General features: G+C 42.9%; 3 protein-coding genes across 5 annotated transcripts in view; 1 reads left to right on the forward strand and 2 right to left on the reverse strand.

The window, feature by feature from the left end:
- Nucleotides 1-11,401, reverse strand: part of cd276 (CD276 molecule) — a 59,427-nt gene extending 48,026 nt beyond the window's left edge. Inside the window, exons 1-2 of the mRNA XM_026378835.1 lie at nt 11,088-11,401; nt 5,766-5,858 (exon numbers count right to left, since the gene is read on the reverse strand). Coding sequence (XP_026234620.1) covers nt 5,766-5,811 — 46 coding nt within the window. The 5' untranslated portion in view covers nt 5,812-5,858; nt 11,088-11,401. The remainder of the gene's footprint in view (nt 1-5,765; nt 5,859-11,087) is intronic.
- Nucleotides 11,402-12,928: 1,527 nt separating this feature from the next.
- Nucleotides 12,929-17,216, forward strand: LOC113174727 (ubiquitin-like protein 7). 2 transcript variants are annotated; one of them, XM_026378833.1, is made up of 11 exons: nt 12,929-13,019; nt 13,826-14,006; nt 14,234-14,353; nt 14,482-14,567; nt 15,533-15,617; nt 15,714-15,771; nt 15,877-16,010; nt 16,113-16,162; nt 16,246-16,422; nt 16,598-16,711; nt 16,860-17,216. In XM_026378833.1, the coding sequence occupies exons 2-11, from the start codon at nt 13,832-13,834 to the stop codon at nt 16,998-17,000; spliced, it is 1,140 nt and encodes a 379-aa protein (XP_026234618.1). In that variant the 5' UTR covers nt 12,929-13,019; nt 13,826-13,831; the 3' UTR covers nt 17,001-17,216. The 2 variants fall into 2 exon arrangements, with proteins under 2 accessions (XP_026234618.1, XP_026234619.1); XM_026378834.1 differs by having other exon boundaries at nt 12,970-13,023.
- A 3,380-nt stretch (nt 17,217-20,596) lies between these two features.
- Nucleotides 20,597-25,026, reverse strand: part of LOC113173994 (SH2 domain-containing adapter protein F-like) — a 103,609-nt gene continuing 99,179 nt past the window's right edge. For both annotated transcript variants that reach the window (XM_026377611.1, XM_026377612.1), the window contains one exon: nt 20,597-24,069. In XM_026377611.1, the coding sequence (XP_026233396.1) occupies nt 23,883-24,069 (187 nt within the window). In that variant the 3' untranslated portion in view covers nt 20,597-23,882. The remainder of the gene's footprint in view (nt 24,070-25,026) is intronic.

The following is a 25,026-nucleotide window of genomic DNA, read 5'->3' on the forward strand; positions in this document are numbered from 1 at the left end:
AGACACATAGATCAACAACATCGTTGGTGATGAGAAATGGAGCAGCTATCATCTACATGGTGTCAGGAGTGAGATGGAAACTGTGCATTTAGCAGGATTCTGGCAAAGATATGACTGTTTGGAACATACTGAGGATACAGATGGACAGCAGAGAAGAGAGAGTTGTATGGTGATTGCTCCTACACAGTGAAGACTGGCCACAAATGTAACCCAATAACTTACTGACAAATGAAATTATCTACAGACTTGAATCTAAAGTTAATAGCAAAAAAAGGTGTGAAACAGCAAAGCTACAATTTTCTCAGAGGCTGTGATCACTGTTTTGATCATCCTTAATTTATATCCACACAGCCAGAACCACGGCGTGCTCCAGTGGCAGTGAGTTGTATCAAACTATTCTATGATTCTTTCAGAAAAAATATTTCTAAAAACAAATCATGCTGATGCCAAATGATCAGTTCTGTATGAGTGTTAATCAGTGTCTCAAAATTTTATTACATTCCTGCTGTTGTTTAAAAATTTAAGCATCAGTGTCATTCGGCATTAATATTATTAGTATGAGTAAAATCCAAACAATACTCCCCTGCACTCACACATCAACACCACACAACATATGCGCACACACACACAATTTCATGCATACAGATACCCAAAGGCCAGGGAACACATTGATATTCCACACCTGTATGACTGCTGACAGCTCCACAGCAGCACACTGTCTGAGGAATTGGACACAAGGTACGCTGACACTACAATGGAGACACTGTTACACAGCTGCTCTGGAGCAGAGAGGTTCCCATCAGCATGACCAGCAACAGTCACATACACAAACACACACGTACACAACGCTAGTACACAGGTGTCCGGGCTCCTGTCCTGTCCTGTGAAACACACATACACACACACTGCAGCAGGAAAGCACAACTTAGTAATTTCTATAGCTATCTGCAACCATTATATTCACAACTCACTGACGTCAGATTCGGTTTAGAAGTTCCATCAATATGTAGCATGTACACGCACATTTTAGCGCGCAATTCAATACCATGTCTTCCCAGCTCAATAAGCAATACAGCTCCACTCCAGCCAAACTCATTCCAACGTCATTCAACCGCACAAAGATTAGTACCTTATAGTTTTTCTTCATAGAGGTGATAATGGCAACAGCTCAATAACACCACCAGTGGAGCCATTCTTTACATACAATAAGTACACATGTTTAAAGGGTATGCCTGAAGCCCTGCTGCACATGAGGGAACAATAAAATGACTTCATACATGAAAAAAAGCACCAGCCGCAGAGGGCAAATTGCAGGGGCAATATTGACACAGCCAAGTAAACAGGTGCAATACCAACAGACTGCAATAACAGTAGGCTTTCGCTGGGCAACACGTCAAGCAGGACAAATATGCTTTTACAACACTGCCCCCATCTGGTGCCAAGCATGACCACAGCGCAACACATTTTCATTCTGTACATTTTACACAACCTGAACATGAAAGGATCAGAGGATCTGTGAGCTCCTTCATACTGATTATTCTCATGATGTAACCAATCCCCTGTAAAAGTCGGAGGGGAAAACTAGCTTTTGATTTCATGCTGTCAGGCGCTGATGCAGACGTCCATAATGCGCCTGTTCAAAAAATATTAGCATCTGAAAAACATTAAGGGAGCGGTGGGAACATGTGCACAGTAGGCATGTTTAGTTTGAAGAGTCTGAAAAGAGTCTGTATCTTAAGCTTTGGTTTTCAGATGGCCTCTAAGTGCAAATGGCACAATGTGGATAAGATTAAGTGAGACTTAAAACCTTCTGCAGTGTAAAGGGGTCACTTTCAACATTAAGCTCTGAATATAATCTCTTCCTTTCCCATTTCTGCTCGAGAAACTCATCATCGGGTGTGAGTGCCCTCGCTCAGGGGGAGATACAGGTGATGTCAAATAGGGAAGACAAGGATTGACTTGCTTATTTTCAGCAATGTCATAAATCAAGATGGGACACACTATTGTGCTGTCCCCCTTTTTTTCTCTTTTTGCATATCTCCGCTCCCTCTGTCTTGCTTCCTTCAGAGAAGTGTGCCATCTCATAGCCCGTCAATAACCTGTTAATGGGCTCCGGCCGTCAGATAATGGTGCTGGCTTAAGAAGTGTGGGCAGATAAGGGCACGCCTCTGACTACTTTGAGTGACAGAGAGTCTTTGATGAGCAGGAGGCTGGGGATGGAAGAAGAGAGGTGTGTGGAAGGAAACAGCAGGGTTACAGGTTCAAATCTGACTTAAGTGCTACTCATTTCATATAATAGCAGGCTACATACAGTGCATTATTGCCATCATTACCAAAAATTAGTTGCAAGGCAAAGAGGCCTTTTTTTCTGATCCCTCTTATGGGGGGAACTGTTTCACATCTGCTATCTAATGAAATGAAATTTTATCTCTTTCACAGGTTCACATCCTTTGCTGATTCATAGTTTTGAGCACCGGGAGGATGAGAGGTTAAGCAAGGGTCAGCTCGTCGCCAGCTGTGTGTTGTCTCGATGACAGGGCCACCACGCCTGACATATCCGCTGCCTCGCCACTAAGACAACAACCTGAAGGTAGGTGTCTCCCTGTCTCAGCTGCTAGGTTGCTTCCTCAGCAACTCAGTAGCTGTGATGCTTTCCAAGCACAGAGCAGCATCCGCTCAACCCATTCATCACAACCCACTAGACACACAACAGACCGGCATATGGCTCCAGGCCCCTCTTCCCTTCCAGAACTGCAATCTCGGCATATTACCCATAATTCAATCAATTTTTAACGATCCAGCAAGGCAGCATTTTTAGGACTTGTTGAAATAATCATGAGGTGCTTGTTAGTTAATGTACTCGGTTTCAATGAGCACTCTGTGAGAAAAGAAGAGCAGGGAAACGGTGAGACAGAGGCAAGCCAACAGAGACTGGTCATTATGTATGCACTGCAGTGAAACCAATCTTTGTTGAGCCTGTCCTCGATTGTTTTTAAAAGGATACTTCACTGGACGCAATCAAATTAGCAAGAACATCACTGATACGGGGTAATAACCCTAAATTGAATTTCTGCACAGGCTAAAGTGTCCCCTCTCTGCAGAATCAATTGCTGTGAAGAGAAAAGGAGGACAGGAAGAGGGCATTCATGGTTAGCAGACCTTTAAAAAGTACACCAGAGATGCAGGCATGAACTGACAATTTTCACGTTCTGAGGGCCATAATGTGCGCCTGCCAACTACTGGGCTAGATGCAATCTATCCAATTATGCTAATTAATTGAAATTACCCTACAGCTCCCATCATTGACAGTGAAATCCGGTCAGCTTTCTATTCCTGCATTTGCATGAGTACGATTCTCTTTCATTGTTTGGGTGCTAAGAGCTGCACAGGCAATCTCTGGCAGCCTAGTGGCTGTGCTAACTGAACAGAGAGTATGACAACAACAAGCAATTAGCCAGACAGCCTCCTGTTAGCTCTGCCACTGGCTGACACTGTTGTGCACTGTGCTGGAATGAGCCAAGGATATACTGTAGTCAGCTCCATCTCAGTCATTACTGTACATACACATTGACATTTTGTGAATTTTCCCAAAATTTCTAACCACAACATGTTTAAAGCCATTCTAAACAAAGAGTCTAAATCACTGTTTCATTAGTGTCTCTAACACAGAATCGTCAACCCTTTTGTAGACAACTCTCTGCAAAGCTGCAATGAAACAACAGCTGTGCAGTGCTGGATGAGTAACATCAGGGAGAGCTTTCACTGAAAAAAGATCCATCATCTGACTTGAGAGTCAGGACACAGCCGGGAGCTACAGAGACAATGTTACTGCATCTGGATGACAGTGTTGTCATGCGTTGTCCTTGTGTTTTTCTTCCACAAACCATATTCTCACGACAGAGAGTGGGCTGCCTAGACCACTAGATGCAATTGCACCCACTGACACAGGCACTTGCTGTAGTTATCAAGCAATGACTCTCTGCTGTCAAGTAGATTACACTCAGCTATCCCAGCAAGTGACCTGGGGACCTACAAGACCCTGGATCATATAAATACAGACATGCACACATATGCACACACATGCAAGCACAAACACAGTTGCTCATAGAAATTATATAAAGTCATGCTGTATATAAATCAAAGGCAATCAATTTGACCTTTAATTAGTTACTCAGATAATTACTGGTATTCCATTCTGGTAAAAAATAGAAAGACTGTGCATTTATTAGTTGGCCAACAATGTTATTAACTACATGCCACTGCACTCAAGATGTTAATTAACACAAACAAAACAATAAATTGTGATTCATCTGTATGTGTTGTTCTGAAATGCACCTGAAACTCTCTTCAGAGCTCCAGAAATGCTTAAAGTTGTTAATATTATATTAAATTAAATATGCACCAGAGAACATGCAGTGTCTTTGTGTCATCATACAGTGTTACATGTGCAGACTCTAGCATCAAGAAAGAATCCAGCTAATTCACTTAGCGCTCCAGTTCGAGAGAAACTGAATCATTGTGCGAGTGACAATAGCCCATTACCCGTAGTTAAAGAGCTCCATCAGTCCCCAACACCTCCTCCTCCTGCCTCACATCGAGAGGATAGAGTTAGGCAGTGGATGCCACACGGCAAGTAATGAGCAGGCCGTAGGCCCATTTGTGCTGGGAGAGAATAGGTCCCTAATGAACCACTGAAGACACTTAGGACCACTGAGTCAAGATTGAAATGTGCCACTGATGGCCAAAAGGAGATTGTGTCAGCTCAACCAGAGAGAACAGGCAAAAAAATATCTCTTCGTAAATGATGGTGTTTTGGTCAATAGGAGTTCTTTGTGAATTTGCCAAAGTATGTTTTGCCATTTTGCTTTTGTTGGGACCCAGAAGAAACCTTTCAGAAATGGCTTTCTCCCACTTCAACATGCTATACATTTATATAAAGGAATGTCACACACTTGAGATTTTAATTTATATAATGTCAGCCCCAAACCAACTGGGAAAGGATGGTAGTAAAATGTATGCGCTGTTGATCCCTCTTTTGACATACTCAATTCCCTTCTTTTATTTACCATGTGATGAGATGTTGTCAAGCCAGCCCAGGCTATTTGTTTCTTTTTATGATGGAGTTATTCTCTGCACATCATTTCAACTGAAGTAAAACTTTTGAGTGTGTGAGTTATGAATCCTCAACTGCAACATCAACCACAACACCGCATCCCAGTGTTATAAATATAAGAGGGTGACTTCTTCACCACACTCCATTAGTCACAGCAGAAAAATTGCACTTCTAGCACTTTTTATAGACGGCCTCACCCTAGCCCCGAGCTCTCTGTTCCTCACCGGTCTTGAAAAGGTCAAAACTATTCTGTTTTACAAGCTGAATTATAACAGAAATATATATATATATATATATATGAAAAGACACTCCCACATCAGAGAGTCGTAATTTTGTAAAAACAACACTTCAATGAATTATTGTGACAAATGTCTTTTCACTCCCTGAGGCAGGATGTACAATATAAATGAGAATATGTTCTTTGTCAACTCTTCTAAATGGCTGAGAGTTAACACAGGAAGAGTTTATAACTTTCCAACTACTGGCATATTATTTTTGGGAGCAGCCTCATTTTAACTGTTTGGCCAAGTGAAGCCTTTGAAGGGGGAAGACTAATAGGCTCTACGGGGCTTATTGTTTAACAGGCAGTGGCATTTCCCACTGCAGTGACTCAAACCTAATGGCAGGGCATTGGCAGAGAGGCGACACCCACCCATAGCTTGGACGGTCAGCATTACGGGCAGCAAGAGGGAGAGCATGGTCTTCCAGCGTGGATTCGTATCGCAGGTCAACTTCAAACACAGCACTGCAGGGGGAGAAATAAAACAGAAATATGAGGAGGGGGGGAGACTCTCACAACACATAATACAACACTACAGCAAAGTAGGAAGACGCAGTGCTGTTATTGAAAAGTGACATAAAAAGGAAGTAGTGAATTGTGTGTCGTTTTAGCTTACCTGACCTTTCAACGTCTATCATGAATTCTAGACTATTTTTCGAAATCTAGAACTATTCCTTATGATTTATAAAGTATCTGAAATTGATGTCTGAAGGTGACTATTTTAGTCCTTTCTCTGGCCTGCTCAAGGCATTTCTCTTTCAGAGGGAGTGGAGCTCTGATGACAAATGGGGACTTCCAAAGTTGACAGGAGACAGCCTAGTCATTCTCTCTGGTTTCCAGAGGGAAAACACTACTTTAGGAGAGAGTAAAAACAGACAAAACTGTTCCTCCCTGTCTACTTCCATTCTACCATGCATGGGGTTTTTATGAGATGTTTATCTCATAGAGATTGGTAGGGTCACAAAAACTTTTATTTTTTTAATTGTATTTTGGAGTAGTAGTAGTAGTAGTATTCATTATAACACTGAAGTCACGTTTTTTTTCTTTTTCTTTTTTGTTTTTTCTACTGATATGAAGCAACTGCTCAAAAATCACAGATTATTAATAAATTGTTACAACAACAGTTACAACTGGAAATGATAAGAAAGTCATGTTGTCTGATGAGTCCAGATTTACCCTGTTCCAGAGTGATGGGAACATCAGTGTAAGAAAAGAGGCGGGTGAAGTGATGCACCCATCATGCCTAGTGTCTACTGTATAAGCCTGTGGGGGCAGTGCTATGATCTGGGGTTGCTGCAGTTGGTCAGGTCTAGGTTCAGCAACCTTATGTGTCCAAAGAACGAGGTCAGCTGATTACTGAATATACTGAATGACCAGATTATTCCATCAATGGATTTTTTCTTCCCTGATGGCACGGGCCTGTTGAAAGACTACAATACCAGGATTCATCGGGCTCAAATAAAGAGTGGTTCAGGAAACATGACATATAATTTTTACACATTAACCCCACTGAGAATCTTTGAGATATGCTGGAGGAGACTTTGCACAACAGTCCAACTCTCCCATCATCAGTAGAAGATCTTGGCGAATAATTAATGCGACTCTGGACAGGAATAAATGTTGAGACATTGCAGAAGCTTAGTGAAACGATGCCGCAAAGAATGCGTGCTGTTAAGGCGGTCCAACGTATTACCTAGTTCAAGCATTTTTCAAGTCTTTACATGTTGATTGTCTTCTTTAAGAAAAGCTATCTCAGTGGTAACTTCACAGTTCAACATTCCTAAAAAAAAGTGCTTTTCATTTGGATCAGTTATTTAGACTTAAACCTGAAAATAAGCACCCACTTTAAATGGTAAAGAGTGGGTGGGTTAGAAATACAGTGCTTTCCTCAAAGGCTTCTCAGCACAGATGATACTAAACAAACTCAAAATAATACATAACAAAGAGCATGTAATTAGGAGGACAACTCAAAGCTAGATAGACAAATACTGCACAATGTTGGTTATGTGCAAGAGTGAGTACTTAAAAAGAAAAAGAGAAAAAAAACAAAGAATGGAATGATGGATCATGGTCTATAAGAAGGTAGAGATACAAAAAGGGTATATTTAGAAGTATTTTACAGTGATTGGTTCCCTATCCTGTGTTAGAATGTGCTAGATTTTGATTCTTTTGCAGGAGGAACTATTTTTAGCAAAAAAAAATGTGATCAGCAAAGCAGTCATGCATCATTTGGTTTCCTGTCAGTAACACATTTAGCTTGACATCATCTCTGCTTCTTTTGTTTTGTTTGTTTGTTTCTGTACACTCATGTCCTCTTGGTAAGTCACCCACATCTTCCTGTCTGCCATCTTCCACTTTTCACAAAAAACCTGAATGAGGTCAATTGATAAAAAAACAAACATAAAATTATTACATGTAGAGTATTCGAAATATTCTCTTAAAACTTAGACAACCTCTGGGAAAACATTGGTGCAATTCATGAGTTGCTTTCAGCTTATTCACGAACGGTGTCGCCGGTCAGATTAGGTGTATGTTGGCGTGTGCGTGTGTGTTGTCCCACTCACTAAAATAAGAAATGCAGAGAGAGACAAACACCAACTAGATACAATAAAATAATAAAGAAAAAGTTTATGTAACTGTATTTTTAGGCTGAATTTAAACGGTGATAACAGAAAAAAAAGTAATAGCTGCTACAGAGTCAGTCTGTGGTGGTTTTCATAAAGCTGGTTGGTGTAAACTGACACAGTGACTACAGAGATCCTCCAGGTAAAGACCAATATCTATGAAATCAATCAGTGAAATACACATAAATCATCTAAATAGTACATTATAGACATACCTTTCCAGTTATTTGCTTGATTTCGGCAGCACAGAGCTCTATTTTGACCCCTGTCAAACTCAAAAAGCTACACTATGCGAAACGTTTCGACCTAACAAGAAAGACGTCCAGCTGCCATGGCTCGACTTCCACATAGCCTCACCTGGATGACTGAGAATCTTCACTGACATATTGTTGCGTATCTAACTTTTTCACAAATTGTTGTTTTGGTACAAATATTCTCCAAAATATATGCTGGGAAGGTCATCGCCAAACCTTCCCAGCAAAGGCTTGTTTTCCACTGCCTACCACAGGAGTGAGTGTCACCCAGCGTTTGAAGTTACCACCGTGGCTGCTTCAGATCAAGTTATGGCCGTGAACATCAAGGTGTGACTGTGATGAAAACCTTGGGGACTGAGTGGCTAAATGTCCTGCACACATTACAGCAATTACAGCAACAGCAGACTGTTTTAAAATTTGGTAAATTTGAGAGCACAGCAACCACACCAGCTGTGGTGTTTTGGTAGTGTAGTATGAATCATTTAAATACTGCTGTCAGCTCTAGCTCTACATCATGACTTCACCAAAACTTTTCCATGAGCCTCCATTTATGGCATCAGCACAAAGGATGTGGGCAAGAGAGCAGCTTCATCACAAAGTTTCCACAACAGCCTCACTCTCCACTTGCTCTCTGGACATTTAGAAGGCTTTTGGCCTGCTACAGATCAGCTCAAGAGGGTAAATATCCCATCAGTTGTCCACCACATGGAGATTGAAAAATGGAAATAAATTATTACTGAAAAAGAAGGGCATCCTCTCGTTGGATGTATCTCTAAGTTTTCCCTAAGGGCAGCGTAAGCTGAACTGTGCCAACACTCCAAACCGCAGTCTGCCTCTGTCTGTGTTGTCCAGACAGCACAAAGCCATCAAAGTTTTTTTCTTTACTGAATCACTCAAGTATTTTACCGACCCCGTGCCAGCATGTACGTGCTTTTTTTCCCTCCCCTTTTCTTTCGTTTTACGATTCAGCTTTAATGACCCAGTCCGATGTCAGAGTTCAAAGCAAGCTTGCCACACTTTCAAGTTACAACCTACAGAATATAATGATGCAATAAAGTTTAACTGCGGGAGGGTGTATTTTAAAAAGAAAGCTGTGTTATCCGTGACTATATTAATGCCAATCAATCAAAACTACTGCTCTTTATTCAGATTTCAATGCTGTTCATGGAATTAATTAATAATGGTGCCATGTTAAATGAAGACTATTAAAAGAAAAGGTCAGAGAAAGACTGAGTGTCAATATCGGGAATTTCTTTCGGTGACTGGTCGTCAGCTTTTGAGCCATAATCATGAGTGTATTTCATTTTGATACTGCGCTAAGGATAATTAAGCTTCTTACTGAGGTAAAAAAAAAAAAAAGAGAAATGATCCTTGAGGTATTGCAGTGCTGTGGTCAATGTGTCATTGAATCATTCTTTCCAAAAATCTGTGACGGCGATTCTGTAGCAGACACCACTGCTCTCGAGTCCACTGTCCTCCTGGATGACGAGACCATTATTACACACTGTTAATATAACGAATCTTACTGACCTTCCAGACGTCTCATTGGCATACGGCTGGAATCATTGCCAAGCTCCTTAAACTATCAGAAACCATTCAACCCCTTAATGACAGGGATATTTCCAACCTGGATGACACAGGTACTATCAAAGGGAAAGTGCATCACAGGATGGAAGTGAGCCTCTTAAATCCACATGACGGCAGTGGTTAGAATCTACCAGGTACAGATGAATGGATTCACCTCACGTGGGGAAATGTGCTCACGTTTCAGTTACTACATTGCTTAGTCCAACTGTATATTAGTCTATCAAACGGAGGAATAAAGAGCTCCATAGACTTTATGAAGGCTTTATGAATAGGAAGTCTAACTTTCATTAAAACCGAAGAAACTCTCATTTACAGTTCACACTGAGCCGTGCATCAGTCTCACATGGCGATCTATAATAGGATAGAGAAGACAGGACTAGACTATGTATTTTTATCTGAGAGATAATTAGCAGCTGATGCAGTGATAACTAAGAAGGCAGAGGTGTCTTCTCAACAGCAGAAAAGTGTCCAGGATAAGTATGTAGACCACTGTGTTGGTTACTCTTCTCTGAACAAGCAGCTGTTCGGGTAAAATCCTCCATCCTCCGACATCCCACAGGAAACTGTGATAAGGGATCACAGGGTTCCACAGGTTCTTTTACTCATGTCAAACTAAAGCAATGTCTGCTTTCAACTTGTCGCTGGTAAATAAAAAGATTTTAGCATTTACAGTAGTTCACAGACAGAAACAAATGTCAGAGGAACATGTGCAGAATTCAACTGACTGTTTTTCTATTATTCATTTACTCACTTCATCTCTGGTGCCGAGACCTTCTAGCGGGTCTCAAACTCCAGTTTGCAAACCACAAAAATGACGAGATCCTACTTGACGTGCATTTTAAAGTGGCTGATCTCTAACCTCAGTGGGTGAAGTTGTTGTTGTCTGACTAAACCCAGTGATGCAGTGCCCGCTTTCTGTCCAATGGGGGCGCTCTCCACTTCATTCATAAACGTTACGAGCCTCATTTCTGCAGCTTGATGCTTCACGGCTCGGTAGCTTAGCTTAGCAGGCCCCGTCCTGCTTTAAAAGGGGAGACTAAAGAAAACCTGGACCCCAGCCTGGAGCCGGCGCACACAGCCAGCTCGGTTCCTCTTAGTTCCCGGGGCTGTCCTGCTCCCCGGCTGCTGCTGTTGCTGGGACAGTAATGGCTGTGACAACGAACTGCTCTGGTCTTAACTAACTCAGTAACTAACTAGTTTAGCTCGTACTCTGGTTTCTCAGCTCTTACCATGTTACGTGGGCCGAAACTTTCCAAAGCAGCGAGCCTCCGGCGGCGGGGACTCGGGTCTCTGTGTTGTCCGGACCGTTACAGCCGACGGTGACTCCGACACTTAGTTCATCACTAGTTTCCCAACAAACGGGAAAGTCGACGGCGGCACTTTGTTTTTGGAGCTGAGGATGAGACTGAAGGAGGTGTCTCTGTTTTTCACCGTGTGGAAGTCAGCTCCATTGATCTTCTCTCAAACCACTCCTTTGCTGCTTTGTCCACTATGATGTCACGACGAGGGGAAAAGACGCTTCACAGATCCGAGCCCCGCTTAACCATTTAGTGGACACGGCTGCTTCACGGCCCCTGTATACTACACACACACACATATATATATATATAAATATAAGATAAGATAAGATAAGATATTCTTTATTGATCCCACATTGGGGAAATTCAATTGCTACAGCAGGTCAGTGCAAAAAGAATAACAGCAATGTGCAAAAAGAATGAGAGGGTGTGCAAAAATACAAAAGTAATAAACATTTTACGAGAATCTACAACTATATACACTATTACGACTTAACATATATAATATGTTATACGTAATAAAAAAAATAAATAAAATAAAGTAAAAACAATACAGTCAGATGGGCTATGGACCGGTTTTGTACATGTATATTTAAACTGTGGCATTGTACAGTCTAACAGCTGTGGGAATGAATGACCTGCGGAACCGCTCCTTCCTACATGGAGGGTGTAACAGTCTGCAACTGAAGGAGCTGCTCAGCGCCTCCACTGTCCGATGTAGTGGGTGAGAGGTGTTGTCCATGATGGATGTCAGCTTGGCCAACATCCTCCTTTCACTCACTTCCTCCACAGAGTCCAGTGGACAGCCCAGGACAGAACTGACCAGCTTGTTGAGCCTCTGTCTGTCCCGGCCTGTGCTGCCTGCCCCCCAGCAGACCACGGCGTAGTGGATAGCAGAGGCTACCACAGAGTCATAAAAAGTCCTTAAGAGAGGCCTGCACACTCCAAAGGACCTCAGTCTCCTCAGAGGGTGGAGGCGACTTTGGCCCTTCTTGTACAGGGCGTCGGTGTTGTGAGTCCAGTCCAGTTTCTTGTTGAGGTGAACACCCAGGTACTTAAAACTGTCCACCACCTCAATGTCCAAACCCTGGATGCTCACCGGTGTGTGTTGTGGTGTTCTCCTCCTGAAGTCAATCACCATCTCCTTTGTCTTACGGGTGTTCAAGCACAAGTGGTTGCGCTCACACCAGTCCACAAAGTCCACAATGACTGACCTGTACTCCAGCTCGTTCCCCCCCCGACACACAGCCAACAATGGCCGAGTCGTCAGAGAACTTCTGGAGGTGACAACTGCTGGTGTCGTACGTGAAGTCCGATGTGTAGAGGGTGAAAAGGAACGGTGAGAGCACCGTCCCCTGAGGAGCCCCAGTGCTGGAAACCACCACCTCTGACACACAGCTGTGTAGCCTCACATACTGTGGCCTGTTGGTGAGGTATATATATTATATAGGTATAGTATATGCGCCATAAGCAGAACTTAATCATAAAACTCCTGTCTGCAACCTCCTTTGTCCAAAACAGTAAACACATCACTGGAAAATCCAGACTGCAGCAGGAAACTCAATCTGGGACACTGTGGTATCTACACACACATAGATATTTACTCATACATCTGGTACAATGCAGTGGCTGTATTCATTTTGACGTTTATGAATGTGCGTTGAGAAGTGATTTAAATGAGATAAACGCATTTTTTTCTTACGCTGTCTAATTAAAGACAGATTTGGAGGCTTGCTGAGGTGGGTGATTTCACACTGGAGGACGCCGAGTGGTGAAATCTCCGCCGTTTGGCCAGTGGACGTAAACGTCACGTAGGCCACGTGACTAAGACCAGGAAGTGGATTGAATGTCAACAGAAGAAGAGTGAGTATGCAATTATTTTATAAATATACCGATTATGTGGCGTCTGTCGTGTTTCATTAAACGCTGTCAATGTTTTTTTAACCCAGTTATGTATTGTAAATATCTTAAATTTAAATTAGCGAATCGGTTAGCTTTAGAAAACGCTAATAAGCTAACCGGGTTTGAGCAGGTTTGTTTGCCTTCAACCCAAACCCCCAAAATATAAACACGACCATAAAAACCTCGGTGCTTATTATTTTATATAGTATGTTGCCAATGGATAAAGGAAGAAGTGTCGTATTTTATTTTATTTCACTTACACTAGCGATTGCTGTGTAACAAGAGTGTTTTCTGGGTTTTTACAGTCGATTCACACACATGTACGTTACAAAAGCTAATTGTACAAATGTCTACAAATCAAAACACAGATGATGAAACGAGGTAATAAACCACTAAATATGCATCAATTTGCAGGAATTCTCACACACACACAACATATTGTTTGTGAACACACACACACACACACACACACACACACAGGGGTTTAGGTAACATACAAACATGCACATAGATATAGAAACTGTCAAAGTAAAACTGTGCCGCAAAAAAACCTTCAAAAGAAAATGTTAAACAATTTTAAAAAAACAAAAACAACACTCTTCTCATTCACGCAGAAACATTTTCTCAACTTTCTAACTATAAAGCTCAGTTTGATCGATGCAGCACGGTTTAGCACCACAACTTCTCCAGACGCTGCAGTTTCTAGTTTGTATATTAGGTATTGTCCATGCCACCGTGTTAAGACTGTAATCTCTTTGTGCAACAAGGTAGAGATGACTTCTTCAGACTGGCACCTGTCTCTGAAGCTGGTGGATCAGCCCAAGTCCACGTTCCACTTCCCGGAGATGATGCCAGGGGATGTTCCACCAGGAGGATACAGAGTCGCTGCCTTAAAACAACTTGTAGCAGCCCAGCTCCCAGACTGTATCCCAGACCCTGAACTAATCGGTCCGTTAGAGTGTTTGAACTCTCTGTGTATATGTGCCGCTACTCTGTTCTGTCTTGTGCTGTTCACCGGTCTACCTCCAGTAGGGAAGACCTCCTCACGCTTATCCTGCCTTTGCCCTGTACCTTCTAGCTCTGTAAGTCGCTTTGGATAAAAGCGGCTGCTAAATCACTAAATGTAAATGTAATCTGTCCTTAAAATGTTGTGTTTATGTTCATGTTTCTACCAGAGCTGGTCCACTGTGGGCGGAAACTGAAGGATGACCTAACACTTGATGCCTGCGGGATTCAATCAGGATCCACTTTACACATCCTCAAAAAGACCTGGCCAGAGCCGGAGAGCAATTCAGGTCTGTGTGTGTGTGTGTGCCTGCGTGTGTGTGTGTGCGCCTGTGCGCACCATTTAAGCAGTTTGTGTTCAATCCGTCCTGTAAGTCTGATCCTGAACGTATGTGTGTTCCTGTTTGTCGTTCTTCAGAACCCGTGAACAGAGCAACTGCAGCCAGAGAGTTCCGAGTGTTTAACGCTGCTCTTCATTCTCTCAACTCTACCTACAGAGACTCAGTGAGTAGAAAACACAAGAAGTCACACGTCAGTGCCCGAAGTGACAGCTCATGATAAATACGTGGATAAGACGAGTGTAAATTACACCACACGTGGTGTTGTGGTCTACTCACGTTGACTTGAATTTGTTGTTTTAACCAGTTTAGTTCGATGATCTTTTTGCCAACATTCGTAAGGACGGAGCTCAGCTCTCAGACTTCTTTCACCACTGAAGGACCTATGGTCAGGCCTTATCTAGATCTGTCATATTGTATTCAGAAACATCTCGACCCTGATGAATTTCATATCCAGCATCAGATAAAATCTTCGTAATCATATTTCATTTTCTGTACTTTATTTGAAACTCGGCTCTGTTGCTCTTTACACTTATAAATAAATCTAGACAAGCGAGTGGGTGGGAATATGGAGTCCGAATCCCGTCTATGCCAGTAAGTCAATAAACTGCATCAGGGTTTGCAACGTTCTCCAGTCGTACACACACTGAAAGTTATTCAGACTGACCTCCACTGCAGAATGCAGGAACCGGGATGTTTGCATTTTGCACATGTTTGGGCACACATGTCCTTGACCTGGAAACTATCTGCGCTGAGTAACTGGATTTCTCCTCTGTCGTCCGTTTGTTATAGTCACACCTGTGTTTACAGCTCTTTACTGCTGATTGGATCACCACAGCTGCATTTTGGTGGGAACAGGACGACAGGCAGCAAAGAGTTTGTCAGAGATGACGACTTTAGATTGAATTGATTGGCAGCTTTCCACAGGATAAACCTACCAGACCCTACTAGCATGTTGGCATTAGTGGTAAAGAGGTAGTTTGGATATCAGTGGGCCAGTTTTACACAAACTGGTACATGATCAAGCACGAGAATAAACCAGAGATCTGTTACATATATATTGTTGGTAGTTAAAATATTGTTTGTGTGCTGTATTATGATTTCTTCTGTTGCTCTTTTCCCCACACGTAGGTGTATAAAATGCTAACAAATAAAGAGTCGCTAGATCAGATCATCGTGGCTACACCGGGGCTCAGGTCGGACCCTATAGCTCTCGGTAAGACCTGCTCAGTTTCACAGCCACACAGTTACAGCATCTCATTGTAGCATGCGAGTGTTCAGATAGTAACTGTTTTTCCTTTAATCTATTCAGGGGTGCTGCAAGACAAAGATCTCTTTGTGCAGTTCACAGACCCAAACATGCTGGATGTGTGAGTGCGGCTTGTTTTTGCTACTGACTCTGATATGAAGAAAAGCAAATTAGCGCATAGAGATCATTTAAACTGCCGTCTGTACACATTCTGTTTGTCTTACAGATTAATCAGTTCACACCCAGCACTCGTCAACGCCATCATCCTGGTCCTGCACTCAGTGGCAGGCAGCATGCCTGCTCAGTCCAGCGCCAGCTCTTCCCGCAACGTCTCCGCCAGTTCCTACAGCGATATGCCAGGTAGGCAAGAAATGTAGCCCCCCGGGAAGGAGAGAGTCACTAACGGCACAACTCCATTTAAGCTGACAGTGGTTTAGTATTTGACTGATTGTTTCCTGGCAGGAGGCTTCATGTTTGAGGGCATGTCTGACGATGAGGAAGATTTCCAGTCGGTGAGTCGATCTGCTTGTTTCTCAACAAACGGAAGGCCCAGTAGTGTTAATGGTTCTAATGTGTTTGCGACTGTATGCAACAGGGGAGCCCAGCAGGACCCTCCAACAGGGCAGGGGTTCCAGCAGGAATACGACCTGTGTCTCTGAGCCACAGTGGAGCCACAGGTCCTCGACCGATAACGCAGAGTGAGCTGGCAACAGCTCTGGCCCTCGCCAGCACGCCCGACAGCAGCGCGGTCACTCCCACAACCACAAACCAGGTGAAACTGATTCACATTTTTGAAAAAGATGTTTTGCATATTTTGAAACTTCTGATGCTGAACTCGCTTAGAGACGTATATAAAAAAAAAAAAAAAATAAAACATCTCTACACAAACTGTGGCCCCTGCAGACGAACTAATGAATCTTTGGTCCTTTGTTTTTCTCTGACTTTAGGTGGACCCCTCCAGTGGTGTAGCGCCCATGCCGGCCGGGACCCCAGTCAGTAACGACCTCTTCAGCCAGGCTCTACAGCAGGCTCTGCAAGCCACGAACATGACCGCTCTGCAGGTGAGACTATGACCTGGCTCACTCAGCTCGGGACAAAATGTGCTTAGAGTTCGGAAATCATTTCCAAAATACTGACTGCTCTGTTTGTGTGGACCGTACACCCTGCAGCTTCACAATTGATTCTTCGAATGTGTTTTTGTTTTGCTAGGGCCGCTGGCAGTCCCAGATGCAACAGCTCAGGGACATGGGGATCCAGGATGAGGAGCTGATGCTGAGGGCGCTGCAGGCCACAGATGGTGACATCCAAGCTGCCCTGGAGCTCATTTTTGCTGGAGGCCCGGGACTCTGAGCCCAGACCTATGGACAGGAGGTTTTATAGAGGAGGAAACAGCTTAAAGCTCGTCGTCACGCTGCCTCGAAATGAGAAATGATGGCTTCAGGCATATTGTTACTTTGTTTACCTTTAAACACACATACAGTGTGAGTTGAGCACCACAAAAGCCACAGGCAGCTTTCTCGTATTGATGTAACTACATTTCTAATAAATTCAATCATGTCGACCTCATCAACTTCGTCTTTGTGATATTTAACAGGTCACATTGGATGTAAATGCTTTGCATTGATCTGGGCAGTTGAAATCCTGTATTGATCTCTGCTGAAATGCCGGATGGCAGTTAGACGATTTCATTTCTTGTTGGCTTTTTAATTGTACAAGCGAGCGTAGCCATCTATTTATTTGTTTATTGGCTTACAGTTTTCAAACCGTGGGCTCCAGCAGCCACGCCGCATTTACTCGCAACTCCCCTGTTCGTACACTAGATGGCAATGCAGGAGTTCACTTCTACCCAGACATGACTGATCATCACAGGTCACTCCAGCGTTCATATCGCATGTTGCTCTTTAATTAATGTAAAATCCTTTATCTGCTCTCTTTTGAACATTGTTTGATAGACGCTTGTTGTATTTTCATTTTTCAGAGAGGACTATCTGCTCTGACGATGGCTTTATTAACGTCCTCTGAGTTGTTGCATTCTTACCATTAGCTGAGCCCTATTTTTCCGCCAGCCTTATTACAGACGGCTACATTTGCTTTGTCTTGTTGTCTCCCATCAGGGTATTTTAGGGGAGGGCATACTGTGCGGCCCCCCACCCACTCCCACCATTCTCCATCTACAGTAATTGCCCTGCTTAGTTTTATTACTGCATCTGTGAATGTGACTGTTCAATCAGTGGATTGCCCTTTTATGAGCACAGCACCCAAACAGCGCTTTGTGTCCGTCTGTCTCCATTAACATTTTATATGCATACACACCTGCGGGCAATTTCCACCTCCAACTGCCTCCAAGGGTATTTTAAAAAATAGAAATTTCCACCGTGCTGAGGGAAACGGTGTCATAGTTGCAACAAAGCCATCGTGAATAAAAGTGTCATTGTATTTCTAACAAATTAAAAAGGAGATGGATGATGAAACACATTTTAAACCAAACCTGCACAACGTTTGGCACAACATGTGAATGGACACGTACAGTTTGCACCTGGCTACTGTTTTCATCCCCTTTCTATCTAAGCGTATAACTGGACCACTCCGAAACACTGTTATTCCAATTTTATTTGTATGTATTATTATTCTATCTCAAGTGAACCACCAACTCTGAAGAGCACAGAGGGAGCAGAAATAATGGAGGAGAACCGGTTATTTCTCTTTGTCGGTTCCCACCTGCAGTCTTACTTATTTCTCAGATCAATATATTCCCTCTTCACTGGGCTTTGTCACAGTCATCACAGGCCGCCTACGCTGTTGCACTCGGTCGAAGAGGCTTTGAGGAGCTGTGCACAATCGCACGTTTGTTTCCCTTTCTGTACGCGTCCTTTACATTTGTTCCAAAGTTTCCACAATGACGCATAGGTGGGTGCACAGTGTGAAGGGAAACCCCACGGCTGAGCGCGGACAGGAAGTGACTTCAACGACGCTTCTCCCTAATGTCTCGAGGCCGGGGAGCTTTGGAGCCAGCACGAATCTGCCCAATTACTCCCACAGCGACCTGGGATTCAGGTAATGAGCAAGGTTCTGCACTGTGTCATTATGGGCACTATATGATAAGCCAAAAGAAAACACGAGTGCCAGACCTTTGGAAGTGCTGTAAAAGCTCCTCTAATCAAGCCTTTACAGACGCGCCGAACAATATCAACACTATTCTCTCAAGATGAAATCCTCTGACGTGCCAGAGCAGGGGGAAAGAATAGGGTTGGTATAATGCCCTCCATCAGCTTTGTCTTTCTGAATGGAAGCACCTCACATGTTATTCACATAAGGTCTGTTACCTGAGATTGCTTTCTGCCTGGCATGACTGAGCGGAATATGAAATGAGCGTCTGATGGACACCAGGCCATTTTATCCCCTCGTGGCCCATTCATTGCTTTCAAGCCGTGGTTTTATTCTTCTCCCCCTTCTTTTTTCAGCACTCTTTTTGTCCACAAAAGCCCCTTTGATGCATTTCATCCCAGGTGCTTTAAAACCTTGATGGAGCGTCTTTGGAGGAGAGCAGCACGGCGGCGCAGGGAGAGGCAAAGTTCAGGCAGAAACCACGAGGGGCGGGGCACGCTTCCAATGGAAACTTAAAATAGCAGCTTCTTGTCTTGACTGAACTTGTGGCTTTGATTGAGTTGGCTGAGATAAAGAAAATCAAAACGTGAAACTGACTTGCGGAGTTAGAACACACAAAGGTGTGCAGCAAGGGATTCATTTTCACTCACAGTCGTAAAACAATGTTAACTGTGGGCCTGTATAGCTGCCAGCAGCTCACTGTCAGTTCCACAGACCGAGTCCTCACTGTTAGTAACAGTACAAGCCGAGCTTGAGGTGTGTGCATTACAGATTCTGACAACTGTCAAGTACTTCAGAGGCTGCGAATGTTTCCTTTCAACCCCCTGCCTGTGCTCTTCCTGAATGCCTCTGCCTGCCTTGTGGCCAACGAGTGCTCCGTGAAAACGGTTTTGTTGTCACAATGCAAAAGTTCTGAATGTGATTTTAGGCGAAGGGATTAAGGATTTCACTGCTCAAAACTGCCTTCAAAAGTACTGAATTCATTTACATGTAGCAGTAACAACCCAGAGGGAGTGACGGCTCACTAAAGTAAGCATGGCCGTGATGAGTCCGACTGTCTGAAAACGTCCACATCCAGTGTGGAACTTTTCTAAAGACGTAACACAGGCTTCCATGCTGCTTTCACTGTTAAGGACAAACTGTAATATATAGATTTGAGTTTATAGAAACATGTACAATGCTGATATAATGAAAGGTCCAGCAGGTCCTCGAAATCATTGCTGGCTTAAGCTTTATATCAGCACTTAGCAGGTGATCTGAACATGTAAAAACTGCCAAGAGGAAAACGTATAATTTAAAAACATTTCAGTAATAAGTTGATATTTAGCAGATTTTCCAAAGGTTCTCCTCAGGAAACATTTTAGAGACCTATTAAAGAATATTACCACGTAGATGTCCTCTTACTTCAGTCTGTTACTTGAGGCAAATGTATCATATGATTGATACAAATATATTTCTGCAGAACATGCTCTTCCAAACCATTATCAAAACGAGACAGAGGAGGAAGGACGAAATCTAATTCTGAGAAACACGGACGAGCGAGATTTAGACAGACACGTCGAACAAATGTCACAGGACTGTGCGACAAATGGATCAATAGAGAACCAGCGCTGCAGCATTGGCTTGATAATAGCTCGAGCATTCTGTCCTTGACTCAAACAATGGTCGCTCTTCACTATTTATCGAAGGGCTTCACCATGGTAACCGGTGACGGTGAAGACACATGAAGGAGCCTTTCTCTTACCAAATAATTACAGTATATGTTCGCCTCAGTCTAGTGAGTTTGTGTAAAAACAAAAAGAAAAGAAGAACTGTCGCCAAAACATGAACTCACACAGTCATTCATAAACCCAATTTTATTTATTTTGAACCTCGATGCCTCTATGTCCCCATACAATACATTCAGTATATACATTTGGCCATGAGGGACTGTACAAAGATATGTTATACTAGTGCATACATACGTGGCACAAAAATGTACACAAAGGAAACTCATACATGCCACTTTACCACAGTAAAGTGATACACAAGATACACACAGGGCAAGTCAATGGCTGATGGCTGCTTACACCAGTACACACACACGCACTCACGCCCACACAAACACTGTTTCGTGCATGCACAACGGTGTGTAAACACACACTCTAAGACACTTCTGAGGGAGGAGAAGGGCTTGTTCAGGTTTTCAGAGCAGAAATATATGAATGTAAAGAGTGCATCTGCTGATTGCAGTAAATCCCTCCTCCTGTCAGAACACCCTCTCCTCTGTCTCTCCCTTATTTTTATCCCCCTCCATCGCTCCTGTCTTCCCTTTCTTCAAAGCTAAGGCCTCTCTCTGGACAGTGTGGCCATCATACATAATAGAGAACTACTCATGAGCAGCAGTAACTAAATAAAGAGCCTCTACGGTTTAAACAGGGAACATTTGCAACATAAAAGATTCATCACATATATAGTTTATTTTAAATTTGCATTTTCTTCTTAGGTTATCTTCTCTCAAGGAAATACATAGGTCCACTTCAACAACATAACCTTCCCTAATAAAGCTGTAGAGGTTGCGTCATCACACGAACAGACACCCGCACTTGGTTTACATTAATAATCAGATGACCGCGACGTCTGTCTGCTCATTTACTGCAGCAACAAAATAAACATCTGTATATATCCCACTTTCTGCAAAATACTTTTGCTAATCAGGTCACTCTGCTGATTACGCTTCTTCCCTGTTGACATCTTGTACCATCACATTTGTCATGAACATTTGGTGGAGGCACACACTCCAATCCTTTTCCTTTCAGTGACTGCAGTGTCTAATTGCATAGCGCGCAGCGGAGATGAAGCCAAAATAAGTTCGACTTTGTTTGTATATTCATCATGTTTGCTAAATTCAGCTTCTAATTCCCAGTGTCAGTCATTTTCAGCTTGGACCAAACCACCCGAATTTCCATTTTCACTTGGATTTGCTCATTAAACCACAGGCCAAATGATTTTTGCAACTCATAAGACTGACAACAGTTTACTCTAAAGAGACAGACTGATCATACGAGCATTAGGCACTCTTATTAGATTCACTGCATGGTCTGGATACTGTTGGCAAATCTGCACATTCTTGCTGTGATTGGTCAGCAACATTATATGCTGTGGGCTGAAGTATTATTGGGTTTGTTTCAATAACCAGCAGACAGCAGGCCACGGGACAGACATGTCATTCACAGGGTTTGCTCAAATCAAATGTGGTTAATGAGTAAATACAAGAGGAAAAGCCAATTATTGACTCACGGGTTTCTTGAGTTCAGGGGAGAAAAAAAAAGTCTGTGACAAACAAAGTGGTTCAAGCAATAACTGTCAGCAGTTTGTACCAACACACACTTGTATTATTTTTTTTTTTTGTGTGTCTGTGCACACATTTGCATACAAGAACCGTACACATGAATGTGTTGGACACATGCATACTCACATTCACCCATGTATGCACATCTAGTTATAAAGGGTAAAATGACAGAGACATTTTAGGTTGAAGCACGTTGAAGTTGAAGGTAGGTGCTCCTCTGGTTCAAAAGGGGGCTGGGGGGGGGGGAGTGTACTGTATGATCGTCTCTCATGTGAGGCTTGACAATCCTGTTTGTCTGGTGTCCCCCAAGTCAGGCCACTGAGGCAAACGTGCATCTAGCAGAACCTGTAAGCAAACAAAAATGCAAAGCACCACAGTAAAAGAGCCTGGAGTAGTCCCAAAGAAAAAAAAAAGAAAAACGCAATCACATCGGCACAGAACAATGAGGGTGACGGCGCCGACGGGCGATCACAAAGGAGTAACACATGTGTAATAATTATCCCAGAATAAATTACAGTCACAGAACAATCATTAAAAGCAGAATTGGTAATCAGCTGATCTAACGGACTGATTTGACTCATGCATTATAAGGCATTAACCAAATATTTGTTACTGACATCACACAGCATCATATTAGTGACTATACATACAACTGCTGATCTGGAAAATCAGGTCTCTTTTTTTCTCAGAAAATGTTTTCATAAAAAAAAAAAAAAAAAAAAAATCTTCAATTAACAAAAGACATATTCCTAAAACCGATGATTCAATTTTAAGGGATCTGGGAATGTCGAAGGGAGCGCAGATCAATGTCTGCAATCCCATTGTACCTATTGATCTGTAGATGGGCGAATGAAATTGATTTTCTGAGGTAGACAATGCAGGCATATTTCATTCTCCTGATGCAAAGCCATTCTAAGCAGGGGTAGTGGGGGGGGTAATTTGGTCCATTTAGACAGGCTCTGGTCTCTGGCCTCGGCCAATTGTACTGTATCGGATGGGTTGACCCATCCATCATGCTTTCCTGTCTGTCTCACCACTATGGTACTTCCACTGTCTTTCGTATGATACAGCCACTTAGTGATGGATAGCAGACAGCATGCACAATGACAAGATAGAGAGATCAGCCTGCACAGCTCACAGGCCTGTTGTCTCCGTGTGACTGGGGACACACCATTCATACGGACCAGTTTATTCAATATCCTGGCCACTGTATGGGGCCCAAGTGGACTATTTCCCTCAACATGCCTCATAAATGTCGCTTCTCTTACACCAATCTTACAATCTTCAGGTCCCCTTACAAACAATTACAGCATCGATAGAGCCTAACCAAATAAGAATATCAGGCCAACTTGTCATGATGTGCACTCTTAGGAAAATGAAAACACATGTTATGATAAAAGGTACATCCCAGTGACGATGCAAGTGTTTCAATGTTGTACCTTTCTTTTGTTTTCTTTAAGTGTTAAGTGCTAAGGAAGGTCAGCTCAAGGATCAGAATCAGTTCATCAGATAGTCAGTCTGTGATGTGATGATGCGGGTGTCTGTCATAAATAAAAATAAAATAAAATAATAAAAGACTTCTGCAACATTTAGTCTGTTTAGATGAGATAGTGTGCAGTAGGCCTTCAAAACAGGTCTGGAATCAATCTGCCAGTGAGGTGAGTCAGGATCAGCAGTTCGGGAGGGTTCATCTTCCCATGAGCCTACAGGGCTTTGTCCAGAAGGACAGGAAGAGTAGAGCCACCGGTGGTCCAGTGAGTACTGTATGCGCTGGCGCCTACAGATGACCCAGAGCACTATAGTGTCCTAATGGCTACAGGGTAGAGCAGGGACATGTGTTCAGCGCCTTTGATGGGCAGCTTGCGACTGGAGTAGAAATGGATGATTTCGGGCACGCTGTCAAAAGGGCCGCTGTTCTGGCCCAGGATGTACTTGTTCTCCTTTGTCCGTGACAGCTTCATGTGCATGAAGCCCTGGCTGCTCCTGGGGACCGACAAAGACAAAAAACGAGAAACATTATACATCATGTTGTCTGATGTGATCATTTCTATTTTCAGATGCGTGGAAATAAATTTGTGATCTGACGGCTGCATGTGGCCTTTCTCTGCCGATGATACCACATGGAATAAACACGAGTCGCAGTTCAAGCTGTGAACTAAGACTATGGCAACATGTACACATGCCCCTTCCAGCCACTTTAGCATTTTCTTCTGCAGTCGTTGCTCCCTACAGTACGTGACAATGTTCTGAAAGCTGGATTACCTCTGATCACTTTGGAGTTGTCTGGGGAGGACACTAAAAGGCAGGTTGCTTAAGGTGCTGGGTTTCACATCCAGAGCATAAAGATGAGGCTAATGAACTCCCAGGATAAATCACTTAAGCTACAGCAATAAATGCAAAGCAAATTAAAAGCTCCCTGTGCGTTTCTAGGCGCTTTCGATCAATACATTTTACAGCTTGCCAGTAATCTTAACCCTTAGAGAAGAAAAGTACTTTTTTGGAGTTGTTAAGTGATGCAACAGTAATGTTGAACAAGGAACTGATACAATACTAATGGTCCCTATATCCTCCTGCAAACATACTATTTTGATCATTTGTTGTTACATTAACATAATAGCTTTTTTAATCAGCAACTAATGTTTCCAGCAAGTTATGAATGCTGTAGGTCCTGGCACTATGCACTCACTTGCTGCAAGTGGGCATTATGACATGTCATCAACATAATGTGCACAGGCTCTTTACGGCTCACTAAAGCCCCTATTATTACTTTATATGTTTTCCCCCTCAAAATCTGAAATGTAATCCGTGTTGCTGAAGTGCTAACAACCAACAGTAATACAAGTGTTGAATTGCAACAAGGCCAAAAAAAACAAAAAAACAAAAGCATTACAGCCGGTGTTATCTACATTTTACATTCTGTTTGTGCCCAAACATGTTGTG

This window comes from Anabas testudineus, chromosome 3 (assembly GCF_900324465.2).
Source record: "Anabas testudineus chromosome 3, fAnaTes1.2, whole genome shotgun sequence".
NCBI classification, from domain to species: domain Eukaryota; kingdom Metazoa; phylum Chordata; class Actinopteri; order Anabantiformes; family Anabantidae; genus Anabas; species Anabas testudineus.